Here is a 15724-nt window from a genome sequence, read left to right as displayed (position 1 = left end):
CAAAATTGACTGAAAAATAATTATTTAGGTAGGTGTTGCTGCCAGGAAGCTTTGTGTAAGTTAAAAAAAAAAGAGTATTTTCTTCATGCAGCAGCGCATAAATGAGATTTACCAAGCAGAAGAAAAGAGGCAGTGGTTTCAGCAATGGTAGATTGAATAACTGTTGCACCAAAAGCTATCTCCTCTGTCGCCTTGATTTCCAGCCTGTACTGTTGATTAAATGAAAGGACATCTATAGGTTGCTGTTCTACATATCCTCTAAAGCTGAGGTTCCACGTTGCGGAAAAGCTGCACATTTGCACATTCTGAAACTGAAACTGCTGCATTCTTTGCAGAAGTGATAACATCATTGACAAAAATTTCAATCCCACCTTCCCCTGAGGTTCAAAGAGCACACACCATAACTTTTTTTATGGTGCCTTCAGAAAATACATTGTCAAAGGATGGTGTCATTCTGTTTAGGGTAAGGCCCTCCACAGCGAGCTGCAAACAAAAACCGCTGTGAAAACGCATTACATTTTTTCCCACAGCACTTTTCACAAAAACTTTACAGAGTTTTCCTTAGGTATAATTGACATGCTCCAAAATACAAAAACGCAACAGTTTTTGAAATCACAGCATGTTCGCTGCGGATATTTATCTGCAGTGTGCGGATGGGATTAGCCAGAATCTTATCTATTTTGCAGATGCAATAAAAAGCAGCAGTTTATGCCACAATGTTTCCGCCATAGCAAATTCGCAGTGTTTACGCTACATGGGGCCCTGGCCTAAGACTGCTCATGGGACTCAATTACTTCCAAACATAGAAAGAACAGATAAATAAATGAAAAGTTATTTTAAATATTTTCCCACAAAACTGTATATTAATCTGCTCATCTCCTCCTGCTCTATAACATATTGCCTGCAGATTAGACTTCATTTTCATGGAGACAGGTTCCCTTTAAGCATTGGGTTATATGGTGGCAAACACAGAAACTATTTCTATACAATAACATAAACTCCTGCATTATGATGTGCATTTCCTCATACAAAATATAGAATTACATTAGGGTGTGTAATTCATTGGGTAAGTTAACCTATAAAAGGAATTCTTGAGATAAACAGAACTGGATGTCATTGATTTTCTCATTTTATTTCATTTACATATATTAAATTAGTAAGAAAATCACTAAATGGATTTTGGATTCGGAATGAGCTACTTAAGTAAATGTCCACGTAGTAATATACAGTCCTATGAAAAAGTTTGGGCACCCCTATTAATCTTAATCATTTTTAGTTCTAAATATTTTGGTGTTTGCTACAGCCATTTCAGTTTGATATATCTAATAACTGATGGACACAGTAATATTTCAGGATTGAAATGAGGTTTATTGTACTAACAGAAAATGTGCAATATGCATTAAACCAAAATTTGACCGGTGCAAAAGTATGGGTACCTCAACAGAAAAGTGACATTAATATTTAGTAGATCCTCCTTTTGCAGAGATAACAGCCTCTAGTCGCTTCCTGTAGCTTTTAATCAGTTCCTGGATCCTGGATGAAGGTATTTTGGACCATTCCTCTTTACAAAACAATTCGCGTTCAGTTCAGTTTGATGGTCGCCGAGCATGGACAGCCCGCTCTCAAATGATCTGAAAACAAAGATTGTTCAACATAGTTGTTCAGGGGAAGGATACAAAACGTTGTCTCAGAGATTTAACCTGTCAGTTTCCACTGTGAGGAACATAGTAAGGAAATGGAAGACCACAGGGACAGTTCTTGTTAAGCCCAGAAGTGGCAGGCCAAGAAAAATATCAGAAAAGCAGAGAAGAAGAATGGTGAGAACAGTCAAGGACAATCCACAGACCACCTCCAAAGAGCTGCAGCATCATCTTGCTGCAGATGGTGTCACTGTGCATCGGTCAACAATACAGCGCACTTTGCACAAGGAGAAGCTGTATGGGAGAGTGATGAGAAAGAAGCCGTTTCTGCAAGCACGCCACAAACAGAGTCGCCTGAGGTATGCAAAAGCACATTTGGACAAGCCAGCTTCATTTTGGAAGAAGGTCCTGTGGACTGATGAAACAAAGATTGAGTTGTTTGGTCATACAAAAAGGCGTTATGCATGGTGTCCAAAAAAAACAGCATTTCAAGAAAACCACTTGCTACCCACTGTAAAATTTGGTGGCTGTGTGGCCAATGCCGGCAACGGGAATCTTGTTAAAGTTGAGGGTCGCATGGATTCCACTCAGTATCAGCAGATTCTTGAGAATAATGTTCAAGAATCAGTGACGAAGTTGAAGTTACGCCGGGAATAGATATTCCAGCAAGACAATGATCCAAAACACCGCTCCAAATCGACTCAGGCATTCATGCAGAGGAACAATTACAATGTACTGGAATGGCCATCCCAGTCCCCAGACCTGAATATCATTGAACATCTGTGGGATGATTTGAAGAGGGCTGTCCATGCTCGGCCACCATCAAACTTAACTGAACTTGAATTGTTTTTGTAAAGAGGAATGGTCCAAAATACCTTCATCCAGGATCCAGGAACTGATTAAAAGCTACAGGAAGCGACTAGAGGCTGTTATCTTTGCAAAAGGAGGATCTACTAAATATTAATGTCACTTTTCTGTTGAGGTGCCCATACTTTTGCACTGGTCAAATTTTGGTTTAATGCATATTGCACATTTTCTGTTAGTACAATAAACCTCATTTCAATCCTTAAATATTACTGTGTCCATCAGTTATTAGATATATCAAACTGAAATGGCTGCTGTAAACACCAAAATATTTAGAGCTAAAAATGATTAGGATCAATAGGGGTGCCCAAACTTTTTCATAGGACTGTATTTGTTGCCTGAAACTAACAGGAAAATGTAATCTCAAAGAACTAGAAAAAATCCAAGTAGCACCGATGATCAAATGTGCAAATAGGGCAATATATTTTTTTTTAGCCTGTGACTTTCACTCTGAATTATCCTTATTACAAAAAACTCGTCCCAGCATTGATCATGTAGAACAATAAAGAATTATAATGAAAAAAAATAGCGATTGAACATGAGAGAGGCACAAGCTGCTCGAGAGTCCACACCACTTAGGATCCAGTAAGTGATGTGCTCAGTTAGGTGTGAAATGCTCAGCCTATCAATGGGCTGTCTGTCTCTTAACCACTTGACAAGCTCTGCTAAAGAGCTTAGCCATGCAGATTAAACCTGAAAAAATTGTCTCCCATCTGGTAACTGGAGTCGCTGTCATTTGCATTCATCCTGGTTTCCAAAATAAGTTGGAAGTTTGAGTAAGTAATTAGAAATTACATATTTTCCAGCGAGTAGACATTGGCCTAGTTATTATATCTACATGTTTATGGTAAATATGCCTGCACTTTCTTTCCGTAGTCTGGAAGAATGATTCATTGTTCTTGGGTAATCATATTGGGCTTCTTCAGCATGACGGTACTTGAAGGACAACTACAACCTCCTACAGGTAACAAGTCATCTGTATGTAAAGTGATACATGACAACCCATTGTGCTATCTATGTGTTGTAGATTTTCTTAAGACTTGAGGAAATCTTGTGAATTCAATGACAATTTCAGCTCTGCTATATCTATATATGATGCACTACCTTTGTGATCAAACCTGCCCATAGATGTTTAGTGTGCATTAACAACATGAAACCTTCCGTATTGCCCATAATTTTCATAAGCGTGTACATTGTACTATCCTACACGGGTGCACAAACATTTTTTGATATGTTACTATGCATTAGTTTGGAATGCAATACCCAGAGATACAATAGTGTAATGTTATGCCTGTATTCATGCTTTATAACTGTATTTAGATTATATTTTAGGCTCCATACAATGTCTGTAATATGTTTAAGGATATAATGACCCTGAACTCTGAATGCTTTTACTTGCTAGTGAAATCACCCGCTCGTCCTTCTAGGGCATTGTGTCAAATTTTATTTGAAGACAGGTCACGTCATGGGCTTAGAGCCAAGTATTAAGTGATAAAGATTTTTTTACTTTAATATCTTTATCTGGGCAAAAAATCTACCTAATTTATTCTTGTGTGCACTCTTATTATGTGTGTATGTATGGTGCAATTGAATCTCCAGCTCTCTATGTATGTATTCCTATTAGTTCTATTTATATATGCATTCTAGATATATGAATATATGATTGTGTATTACATTTTATCAAAGTATTTATTTTATATAGATATTATGTGTTGTATGTATGAAAGCATATTACTTTATATGACTGTACAGATGTAGCCCTTATAACTTGAATCTGATAATACACAGCGCTGTGATAACTCACAATGAAAGCCAATGAAAAAAGTTAAGGAGGGCTGCAACTGATTAGGTAGCTGTAAAATTTAAAGGAGTTATGCAGGGAACAATAAAGCTCATCAATGCATTCCCTGTGCCGAATGAGCTTTAATATCCATCTATCTATCTATCTATCTATCTATCTATCTATCTATCTATCTTATGAGCCCTGATGATTATATTTACAAAATACAGAGGGTTGTCAACAGCAGAGGCAGAAGAACCAGAATTCTGGCCTCTCCATCTGCACTCTGCAAATCTAATAATCAGGGCTCCAGGTAATGGCATACCTACTATGGAGGCAGGGAGGGCAATTGCTACAGTGACCAGAGGGGGCGACTCTCTCACAACACTTTGATCTCTTAGGGGGCATTCACATTACCACTGGTGACCGTCAGTAGTGTCCTTTGCTATTGTCCATAACAAGATTTTAGCTGAACCTTCACAAATCCGTTAAAATTTCCATTTATTTCAATGGGATTTTATCTTGTGTCTGTTACTGACCATTTGTGTCTGTTATACACCCAGTTCATCACATGTCTGTTGTTTTTGTGGACAAAAACGTGCAGGACTTTTGTGTCTGTTAAAAAAAACTCCAAAAAACCAAAAACGGTTACATGATGGATGTCAAGCGTCTGTTATCTTTTAACAGTAAAGTCTATGGGTAATGGACAGTAATGGATGGGTGGCCTTTATGCTGTCCGTTTTTTTTCTGTGCCTGCTGAGAAAGCAGAAATTAACACCCCCCCCAAAAAAAAAAAAAAGATTGGACAGTATAAAAATGGACACAAACTGATACTAATGTGTCCGTTTCTTTAACTGATCCAATAAATGGAAAAAACGGACACGTTAACGTTATTTAGTTTGCGTTAATGACTGTTATGATAGGTGTCTGTTTTTTTTTTTTTTTTTTTTTTTTTACGGACACTATCATAACAGACGGTAGTGTGAACCCAGCCTTACGTAGTCTGTCAGTCCATATGTGGTATGTCTTTCCCCTTTGCTTTGTTTATTGAGATATTGTCAGACATGCCCCTTTCTTGACAGGAAATTGTTAACCCATAAATGATGGGTTATATAGTCAAATAAAGGAGGCCCTGGAGGAAACTGTATCTGAAAGCGATACTGTCTGCCAGCTGGACTCTTTTATTTATTCTTCAAACACATTTACTTAAAAATATCAAGAGAAAATACATTTATTTCTACAACCATGGCCAATTCTGGGATTGTTTGATGGACCCCATGATTTCTATGTCCACCCTGGGGACCTGCTTATATATTACTGATAAAGCATATACATTGCAGGGAATACACTGCTAAGTTCAATTTTTCCCTACATAACAAAGTTACGTCTGTGCATACATATATAAAGTCTGTCGGTATATATTTATACATATTTGTGAAGATGTATATGTGTTCCTATACATGTAATAGTGATTGTATTGATATGGTACCCTATATGTCTGTATAAATATGTGCATGCATACGTCTTATCTGCAAAAATGTACACACACTGGTTTCCTTCTTATAGCAATTTTCCCATAAATTTTCCCAGAAAATACATTTTCTACTGTATCTGATTGTGTACATGGTCTAAGCTGCTGATGTGATGGTGTACTTATTTGCTGAATAGAGAGAATTCTATTAATAATCATCCAGTAAAGCACAATATATGGCACATTTTTCCATCAATTAAAATTTGGTATGCCATGAGAATGCCGAGCAGTACAGTTGAAAATGCTGAACTTTTGCCCTTTTGTCATACAGACTATTAGCGATGGGCACAGCTCTGAATTCTGAAATTCCTAACTCAGACAGTTACTCAAACAATAGAGTCTCTAATATTTCCGAGTAAAAGATACAAATTAAGTCAAAACTAAATAAAAAGACTAATATCAATATAACTACATTGTAAGAAATGTTGCTAAAGCTTTCAACACTCTATATCAGAGGTAGGGAACGTCCGGCTCTCCAGCTCTTGCAAAACTACAACTCCCAGCATGCATACTTGCTCTGCTGTTCTTGGAACTCCCATGGAAGTGAATGGAGCATGCTGGGAGTTGTAGTTTCACAGCAGCTGGAGAGCCGAAGGTTCCCTACCCCTGCTCTATATTAAAGGGATTCTATCATTTAAACACTTTTTTCTAGTGCACACGTTGGAATAGCCTTAAGAAAGGCTATTCGTCTCCTACCTTTATAAGTCATCTCTGGCCCGCCGTTCGGCGAAAAATCTGTTTTTTGTCGGTATGCAAATGAGTTCTCCAGCAGCACTGGGGGCGGGCCCCAGCGCTCAAACAGCACTGGGGGCTTCCCCAATGCTGCAAGAGAACTCTCTCCAGCGACGCCTCCATCTTCTTCAGCAACCGCCTCTTCATCTTCTTCTTCCGGCTGTGGTCAGACTTGTGCGCCTGTGCAGTCAGTTCTGCCTGGGTCCCGATGCAAGCATGCACAGTACGCTCCTGTTCTCCATAGAACTACAGGAGCGTACTGCGCATGCGCGAGTAAGCGGCCTCCATAAAATGCCCGCAGCTGGCCTGTGCGCAGCTGGCCTGTGCCTGTGAAGTCTGACCCCAGTCGGAAGAAGAAGATGAAGAGGCGGTTTTTGAAGAAGATAGAGGCGTCGCTATAGAGAGTTCTCTTGCAACATTGGGGACGCCCCCAGCGCTGCGAGAGAACTCATTTGCATACCGACAAAAATCGGCGGTCCGGAGACGACTTATAAAGGTAGGAGACGAATAGCCTTTCTTAAGGCTATTCCAACGTGTCAACTAGAAAAAAAGGGTTTAAATGATAGGATCCCTTTAAGTGATTGGTATCCACAGCATCTTTAAGTATCTGAAATTCTGGTCATTGGTAACTTGATTTTGCACCCAAATCTGATATTGTCCAGTATAAAATCCATTATGGTCTTTTGTTATATACTTATATACCTGAATAAAGTCCTGTGTATAATATTTCTTTGTCTCATTTAGTTATAGAATCCAGAACAGCACTCGACAGTATTGGACATAAAGAAGCTACAAATATACAATATAGCATTGAAGAGGGCAGTGGGTCGGTACCAGAATCCCATCAACCTGTGCCTGAATCTCACAGTCTCTATAGAAGTTTCCTCAAAAGGAAAAAGAGAGCCATTTTATTTCCCAGTGGAGTGAAGGTTTGCCCAGAAGAAACATTTGAACAAGCTCTTGTGAATCATATGAACTTTTTTAAACTCAGAGGTAAAGTACAAATCCTCACATTCTTCACATAGACCTTGAAAGTATGTTTGTAAAATCTATGTCAAAAATAGAAAATTCATTTATCCCCGTAGTAAGCTGCTAACATGTCATTGTAGGTTCCAAAGCTACGGTGTGTTAGTAAGGGATGGCGTGAGTCAGCACTAAAAGGATCTTGGGAAGATTAATGCAGCGATCTATTACGTGCTTGGCACTTATCGTGCCAAAGGCTTGTGTTAACTTCTTTTGAACTATAAGATATGTGAATTAGTACTATTTGATATCTTTTAGATCTACAAAATAATACATGGCATTAGGGTCTACCATTCTCTCTACAGTGCTCCTTTTATAGGCTTTATTTTCATAGATACTACCTTGAATAATATCTTGTAGCTGCTTCATACAGAATTCTATAGTCATATGTACTGACTCAAGATAATATATAAAAGGGGAACTATACTCCTTTTTCTTTTTCTCGAATTTTCTGCTCCTCTTCCTCTCTCACCTGAGTCATTACTGGCTATACACTGTAGATTACCCAATGCAACTGTTCTTATAGGTAATTGAATTTTCCTTGATAAGTTTTGGCTATTTAGTAGTTTCAGACTCTTTGGGTTCTCTGTTCTAGCTAGGCCTTATATTGTAAATGCTAATGTCCGACCAGAAAGCATGCACTTGTTTTGAGTTGTATTGTTTTTATATGAAAATTCTTCTCCATAAAAATTGATTGAACCATGAAAAAGGAACTGTGAACATAATAGTTTCCAACTTAAATATACATACTGTGAGTCCACTGAAAATATGAATTTTATTACATTTTCCGCTCTTTCCTGCACATCAGTCAGAGCTTTGCAGTTTTTGTGTACACAAATCAGGATTGTTAGGACTGAAATCTTGTGTTTTTATACTGTAGGCAGTTTTTTTTTGTATCTTTCTTGTCGGATGATGATTTTGTCATCTTGGTCTAGTTACATGGGCTAGAAGTGATCATACATGTGTTTATAACTGCCCCGGAAGTGTTTTTGCACCGAGAGCTATGCGGCCGAGGTATTCGATCGAGTATATTCACTCATCTCTATTTATACCGTAAGTAGCCTAGTCTACTTGTCCAAGGGTTTGTTTCGAATGGCTTTAGCCATATAATTCAGAGTTGTTGAGTTACTTTTGTGGTGCTTGCTCCTAGTCAATAGTTATTCACAAATGTATTATGTCAAGCTCTTACTATATAGTGTCTGGCTAAACGTGTACCAGAGTTCAAGCTGTTTATTTATTGTGGCAGACTAAACTCACTTACATAATAAGTCTACAGTTGTAGGCACCTAAAGAAGCTGTGTCTACTCAAGTAAAGCATTGGTGAATCACACAAAGTCATATAGGACTTTTTAATTACTAACCTGACCATGAACTGTGAATTAATCATATACCTAGTGCCTAAAACAGTATTGAATTCTATAAGCACAGAGCAGGGAAGCCATTCCAATCATATTCCTATATCACAGCTGTATGAATGAAGCCTTAGGCTGGTTTCACATTAGCATTTGTCTCTCTGATCGAAATCAGTCTTTGAAACTGTCTCAAAATGATCAAAAACTGATTCTGAAAGGTCCATTTTAAAACCCATCAATTTTATTGGGCTGTAAAAACCATCTTCAGTTGTACGTTTGGAGCATCTCCATTTGGTATCCACTCTTCTGGGTGAAGAAAAAGTTGGACTTGCAGGACTTTTACCCCATCCAAAAAATAAGGATACCAGAGGGACAGCAACCAATCCGTTTTTTTAACATTGAAGTCTACGGAAGCTGGACAGAAATGGATTACAAACAAATGCTAATCTGTACATGCTCAGAATGAAGAAGGGAGAAAAAAATGGATATTTCAAAAACAGACATAAACTCAACATAAATGGACACAAACGGACAGTTTTTTTGATGGACACCCATTGACTAATCTATCTAAAAAAACTGATTCGGGTATCCGCTTTGTAACTATTTGGAATCCTTTTTGGCCCAAAAGCTTGTTTTTCTAAATGATTTGGCAGTGGACGATACCAGGCACAAATGTGAACCTAGAGTTACTCTGACAATTCAAGTAGTATATTTAGTCTACAGCTCTATCGATAATCTACAAGCTTCAGACTTAAAGTAACTATCAAGCCTCTTAAAATTAACCAAATTAGATGTGCTCTAGACAGTTCTAGCCAACAAAAAGTTACCTTTATAGTAAATGACCGCCAATATTGCTGTGGATCACCTCCTTAAAGGGGTTGTCCCATCACAAGGATCCTATTTATACTGCTTGTTAATGTGGATGTAAGACTTTTCCTAAATACATTGCTTCAGCAAAACTGCTTTGTTTGTCCACTATCTTACTTTATTCAATTCTTTGTGGCCACAGCCCTGACTTAGCTGCTCATGAGTCAAGTGATATATCTGCCTGGTCTCAGAGGAGGCAGGTGGGGCTAAGTGCAGGGAGCGAGCCTGTGTATCTAGCTATTCCTGTGTCTACACCACGTGACCTAGATCCCTGTTAGCAGATAGGGGAGAGGAGCTGCTTTCATTTCTTCTGTTCTCCCAGTTATCAGGCTAACTAATACAATTATGGCAGAGACAGGCAGTCTCTGTATGCAACACAGAATGGAGCTGCTCCTGCCTGTACTTCATATTCCAATGTGGGTGGGTGGAGCTACATGCTAATTTGGGGGCGGAGCTTAACTGCAGGTTGCATGTGAAACCCCGTCCACCAAATGATGCAAGAAACCAGGAAGAAAGAAGATTTTACAGCAGTAAAGACTGATGAGTATGTGAGGTGGGAATACCCCTTTAACATCTGATTCTGAGATGGGATTCATAGTTTTAGAATCCTCTGATTTGTGCTCTGTTCATCTTTCATCAATGTGACTGAACATTTCCCACTTGTTCATTTCAGTATGTCCACAATTATGTGACCACATGGTGTGGGAAGTCTTAGGCCTGTCTCTGACTTTTTTTTCTATCTATCAAAAAAAAAAAAAAACAACAGATGTGAATACACTTATTCTTTGTTATTGTTTGTAAAAACAGCTGTGATGGCCATTAAAAATGTGTTCATGTGATCATTGACATGTTAACATACATGGGAAGGAGAGGCAGCCCTCTGACATGTGGCCCTAAGTCAAGAGATCACAGCACAGGAAGAAACCATACAATTTCCTGCACTCCTTAACTAAGCAGGGGGATGACAGATCCATATATCTTTCATCAAACAATTAAATGGGCTAGTGCTTTCTATTTATGTAATAAAACCAATGCTGGATATTTTGCCACCTTAAAATCTCCTAGCACTCCCTGCTGGCTCAGTGTCTGCTGACAAACTTGCTCTTGTGATTTGTACACTCACCGGCCACTTTATTAGGTACACCATGCTAGTAACGGGTTGGACCCCCTTTTGCCTTCAGAACTGCCTCAATTCTTCGTGGCATAGATTCTACAAGGTGCTGGAAGCATTCCTCAGAGATTTTGGTCCATATTGACATGATGGCATCACACAGTTGCCGCAGATTTGTCGGCTGCACATCCATGATGCGAATCTCCCGTTCCACCACATCCCAAAGATGCTCTATTGGATTGAGATCTGGTGACTGTGGAGGCCATTGGAGTACAGTGAACTCATTGTCATGTTCAAGAAATCAGTCTGAGATGATTCCAGCTTTATGACATGGCGCATTATCCTGCTGAAAGTAGCCATCAGATGTTGGGTACATTGTGGTCATAAAGGGATGGACATGGTCAGCAACAATACTCAGGTAGGCTTTGGCGTTGCAACGATGCTCAATTGGTACCAAGGGGCCCAAAGAGTGCCAAGAAAATATTCCCCACACCATGACACCACCACCACCAGCCTGAACCGTTGATACAAGGCAGGATGGATCCATGCTTTCATGTTGTTGACGCCAAATTCTGACCCTACCATCCGAATGTCGCAGCAGAAATCGAGACTCATCAGACCAGGCAACGTTTTTCCAATCTTCAATTGTCCAATTTCGATGAGCTTGTGCAAATTGTAGCCTCAGTTTCCTGTTCTTAGCTGAAAGGAGTGGCACCCGGTGTGGTCTTCTGCTGCTGTAGCCCATCTGCCTCAAAGTTCGACATACTGTGCGTTCAGAGATGCTCTTCTGGCTACCTTGGTTGTAACGGGTGGCTATTTGAGTCACTGTTGCCTTTCTATCAGCTCAAACCAGTCTGGCCATTCTCCTCTGACCTCTGGCATCAACAACGCATTTACACCCACAGAACTGCCGCTCACTGGATGTTTTTTCTTTTTCGGACCATTCTCTATAAACCCTAGAGATGGTTGTGCGTGAAAATCCCAGTAGATCAGCAGTTTCTGAAATACTCAGACCAGCCCTTCTGGTACCAACAACCATGCCACGTTCAAAGGCACTCAAATCACCTTTCTTCCCCATACTGATGCTCGGTTTGAACTGCAGGAGATTGTCTTGACCATGTCTACATGCCTAAATGCACTGAGTTGCCGCCATGTGATTGGCTGATTAGAAATTAAGTGTTAACGAGCAGTTGGACAGGTGTACCTAATAAAGTGGCCGGTGAGTGTATTCTGTCGTGTTAAAGGCATGTACAGCAACGTGATGTAATAAATACTAGCTTATAGAAACTCAGCTAATCTCTAAGGGATGTGTATGTCAACGAGATCAACTGTGAACACAGACCTGAACTCTAATACAGATCACAGAAATTGCAAAATGGCATTCAAAGGAAAACTTAGCCTTTCACATGTATATACCGTATATACTCGAGTATAAGCCGAGACCCCTAATTTTACCACAAAAAAACCTGGGAAACTTATTGACTCAAGTATAAGCCGAGGGGGGGGAAATGCAGCAGCTACTGGAAAATTTCAAAAATTAAAATGGTCGGAGTTTTTGGGTGCGGTAGTTGCTGGGGAAGGGGAGGAGGTGTTTTGGTTGTCTGTCTGCCCCTTCCCTGAGCTGGAGGACTGTCTTTTTTCCCCCCTACTTGGAACTTAGCCTGGCTGAATATAGGGTATCTGCAGTGCTCCTATTAACCCCTTCCCGATGGAACAGGAACACTGCAGATACCCTATATTCAGTAGACCGGGCACTTTCAGACACAGGGATACCTAATGTGTATGTGTTTCACAGTAATTTTCTGCTTTGAGGGCAGGTTCACACCTGCACCCGATCTCCATTATACAGGTTTCCATTTCCTGCCCGAGAAACTGGGCAAGAGACTGAAATCGGCAGGCAGTTTTCAAACCCAAAGCGTCTTCTGCTCTCTGCGGCGAAACCGTTTTTTTTTAAACCGGACACAAAGTCGAACATGCAGGACTTTGTGTCCGGTAAAAGAAAAAACGGTTTCGCCTCGGAGAGCAGAAGACGCTCACGGGCAGACAGTGAATGTTGGTTTCCGTCTTCTGCCGACAGAAAGCGGAAACCTGCATAACAGAGATTGGGTGCTGGTGTGAACCCGCCCTTATATGTATTCTAGGGAAAGGAGTGATTTAGAACTTTTATTTATTATTATATTTTTCAAAACTTTTTTTTTTCACTGTTTTATTAGCCCCCCTCTAGGGGACTTGAACCTGCAGTCATTTGATTGCAAGTCCCATAGACGGCAATACAAGTGTATTGCCGTCTATGGGAGATTCTCTACATTACTACTGCGGAGGGTCATAGACCAGCCGCAATAGTAATATAGCGATGACAGGCCTGGGAGCCTTCATTAGGCTCTCGGCTGTCATCGAAACAGGTCGGCTCCTGTGAGCTCATCTTGCAGGAGCCGGCCTGCAACTTTTAAGGTATAGGGTCAGTGGGGACCGGCCCCGGGGCTAATTTTAAACTTGGAGGGGGGGGGGGGGGGGGGAAGGACAACTCCAGAAGGCACCTCTGCTGTAACTCTTACAGTGGAGATGCCAAAGCAGCTCCGGCATTTACAGCGGTGGTGTCGGCTTCTATGGCGATCGCTCTGCAGCGGCGCCATTACACTTATGCCCGGCCTACACATGCTGATGTGCGGAACACAAGCGCAACTGCAAGCGCTGTGCAGTTCAAGTGTACGTGCCCCATATACTATAATGGGTCCGTGGGCTTGCCGCGCACTGCCCGCATGAATCGTTCGTGCGGACAGTGCACAGCAAACCCACGGAACCCATTATAGTCTATGGGGCCTGTGCGCTTGAACTGCAAAGGGTCCTCATGCGGACTCCTTACAGACGGAACACATCAGCATGTGTGAACCGGCCCTTAAAGACCCGGCATCCGGACCCGGCATACACACACCGGGGCAGGTGTCGGGGCCGCAGCATCGCCACGCTACTGCCAGGAGCATTGCGATGCTGTACATTTCAAACTGCAGAAGTACTTATGGTACTTCTGCTAGCACGCCAGGAAGCAGACACACGCCGGGTGCGGGTCTTAGCTTATGTGGCCACATCACCCAGCGTGTGATGGAGCAGTGGAGGGGCGGGGTCTTCGTTCCTGGCCTGCTTGCAGAAAATTACCCTAATGACTCTAGTATAAGCCGAGGAGCACTTTTTCAGCACAAAAACTGTGCTGGAAAAACTCAGCTTGTACTCGAGTATATACGGTAAGTTATCCCACAATACATGTAGTGAAGTGGCTTGCACTGGCTTATAACAATTCAGTTTTCATTTAGAATGTGGGATTTCTATTTTATAGCTTTTGATGTTTGTCTCTGCCCCATGTGCACTACTGCTATGGAGCACAAGAAAATCCCTGCTTGCTGTCATTCATTGTGGTGACCGACCAGTTTAGGTCACTGTTACTTGTCATGCACAAAGATGCTTAACTTAGCTCCTTTACACTATTAACTTTCTTGTTTTTTTATGGGAAATTAGCTGAACCATTGGAGCCGTATTTTCATTTTAGACATTTATTGCATATCCTGTGGATATATCAAAATATCTGATAGATGAGGCTTCCATCTGTGGCTTTACTTATCTTGTCTGTACTATTGAGATAGAACTTCACAGACTTCATGCTCTTCCTACCCACTACATGGGCTGAAATAGCATTGACAACATCATGAGCTTTCTATTCCCTTTTAGCTGCTTACTCCTACATTAGGAACAGTAATCCAGGGGACTTACCTGAAAGGGAGCAGAGAGTTCTTAGTAAGTGTAAAAGCTGAAGCTTCAGCCAATATCTGAAAAGTAATGTCAGAGAAGGGGCTGTTATGTTAGTAATCTGTCATCCGCAGCCCTGTACCATGCAGGTCTTTTGATATCTCCTGTGGTGTAAGGTTAAGACCCCATGTTGCGGAAAAGCAGCTTTTTTTGTTGCAGATTTTGTTGCTTTTTTTTTTTTTTTTTTGAGCCAAAGCCAGGAATGAATTGAGCAAAAGGTAGAAGTATCAGTACTTTTAACATATTTCCTATTCCTTTTGTATCCATTCTTGACATTGGCTCAAAAGAACATAGCAAAATCTGCAACAAAAAAAGCTGCATTTCCACAATGTGGGGCCTTAGCCTAAAGCTGAAGCCCCACGTTGCGGAAATGCAGCTTTTTTTGTTGCAGATTTTGTTGCGCATTTTTGAGCCAAAGCCAGGAGTAGATTGAGCAGAATGGAGAAGTATAAGAATTTCTTATATATTTCCCAATCCTTTTGTAGCCATTCTTTGCTTTGGCTCAAAAAACCGCAGCAAAATCTGAAATAAAAAAAGCTGCTTCCGCAACGTGGGGCTTCAGCCTAAGGCCAGGGCCCCACGGGCTGGAAACGCCAAAATTTGTCCATGGCGGAAAATCCCAGTGTTTTACAGTACTTGCATGCCCTCTTTCCGGAAAAAAAATCTGTCATGACCACAATCTGTGTTGTCTGAACTGTAAAAGAAAACAACTATTATGTTACATTTGATCTAGAAACTGGATGTAAAAACTGTATGTAGCATTTTTCATGTTTGTCAACTATACATTAAACACACTGGGATCCCACATAGGTAGTAAGCAAACCTAAGCTCCTGGTATTTTTAAGACCATAGCATATCCCTAAACTAAGCTGGATAAAGAGCTGACTTGGCCATGGTTGGAAGAAGTAGGATTTAGAACTGATTATTAGCAGTGTTAAACAGCGGGGTATCAGTTATATAACAACTATAACCTTGCTGTGTGGAATAAACACATATATATTTATTTATATAGAATATCGAATTTAA

General features: G+C 40.6%; 1 protein-coding gene across 4 annotated transcripts in view; it reads left to right on the top strand.

Annotated features, from left to right (window-relative positions):
- The first annotated feature begins 3195 nt into the window (after positions 1–3195).
- The window catches only part of IMPG2 (interphotoreceptor matrix proteoglycan 2), a 65662-nt gene continuing 53133 nt past the window's right edge, over positions 3196–15724 (top strand). For all 4 annotated transcript variants that reach the window (XM_075265034.1, XM_075265033.1, XM_075265032.1 and 1 more), the window contains exons 1-3: positions 3196–3280; positions 3381–3468; positions 7292–7540. In XM_075265034.1, the coding sequence (XP_075121135.1) occupies positions 3390–3468; positions 7292–7540 (328 nt within the window). In that variant the 5' untranslated portion in view covers positions 3196–3280; positions 3381–3389. The remainder of the gene's footprint in view (positions 3281–3380; positions 3469–7291; positions 7541–15724) is intronic.

This window comes from Leptodactylus fuscus, chromosome 2, assembly GCF_031893055.1.
Source record: "Leptodactylus fuscus isolate aLepFus1 chromosome 2, aLepFus1.hap2, whole genome shotgun sequence".
In the NCBI taxonomy this organism is placed as follows: Eukaryota; Metazoa; Chordata; class Amphibia; order Anura; family Leptodactylidae; genus Leptodactylus; species Leptodactylus fuscus.
Note: the sequence above shows the minus strand (reverse complement) of the source record. Positions and strands in the feature narration are given on the sequence as shown.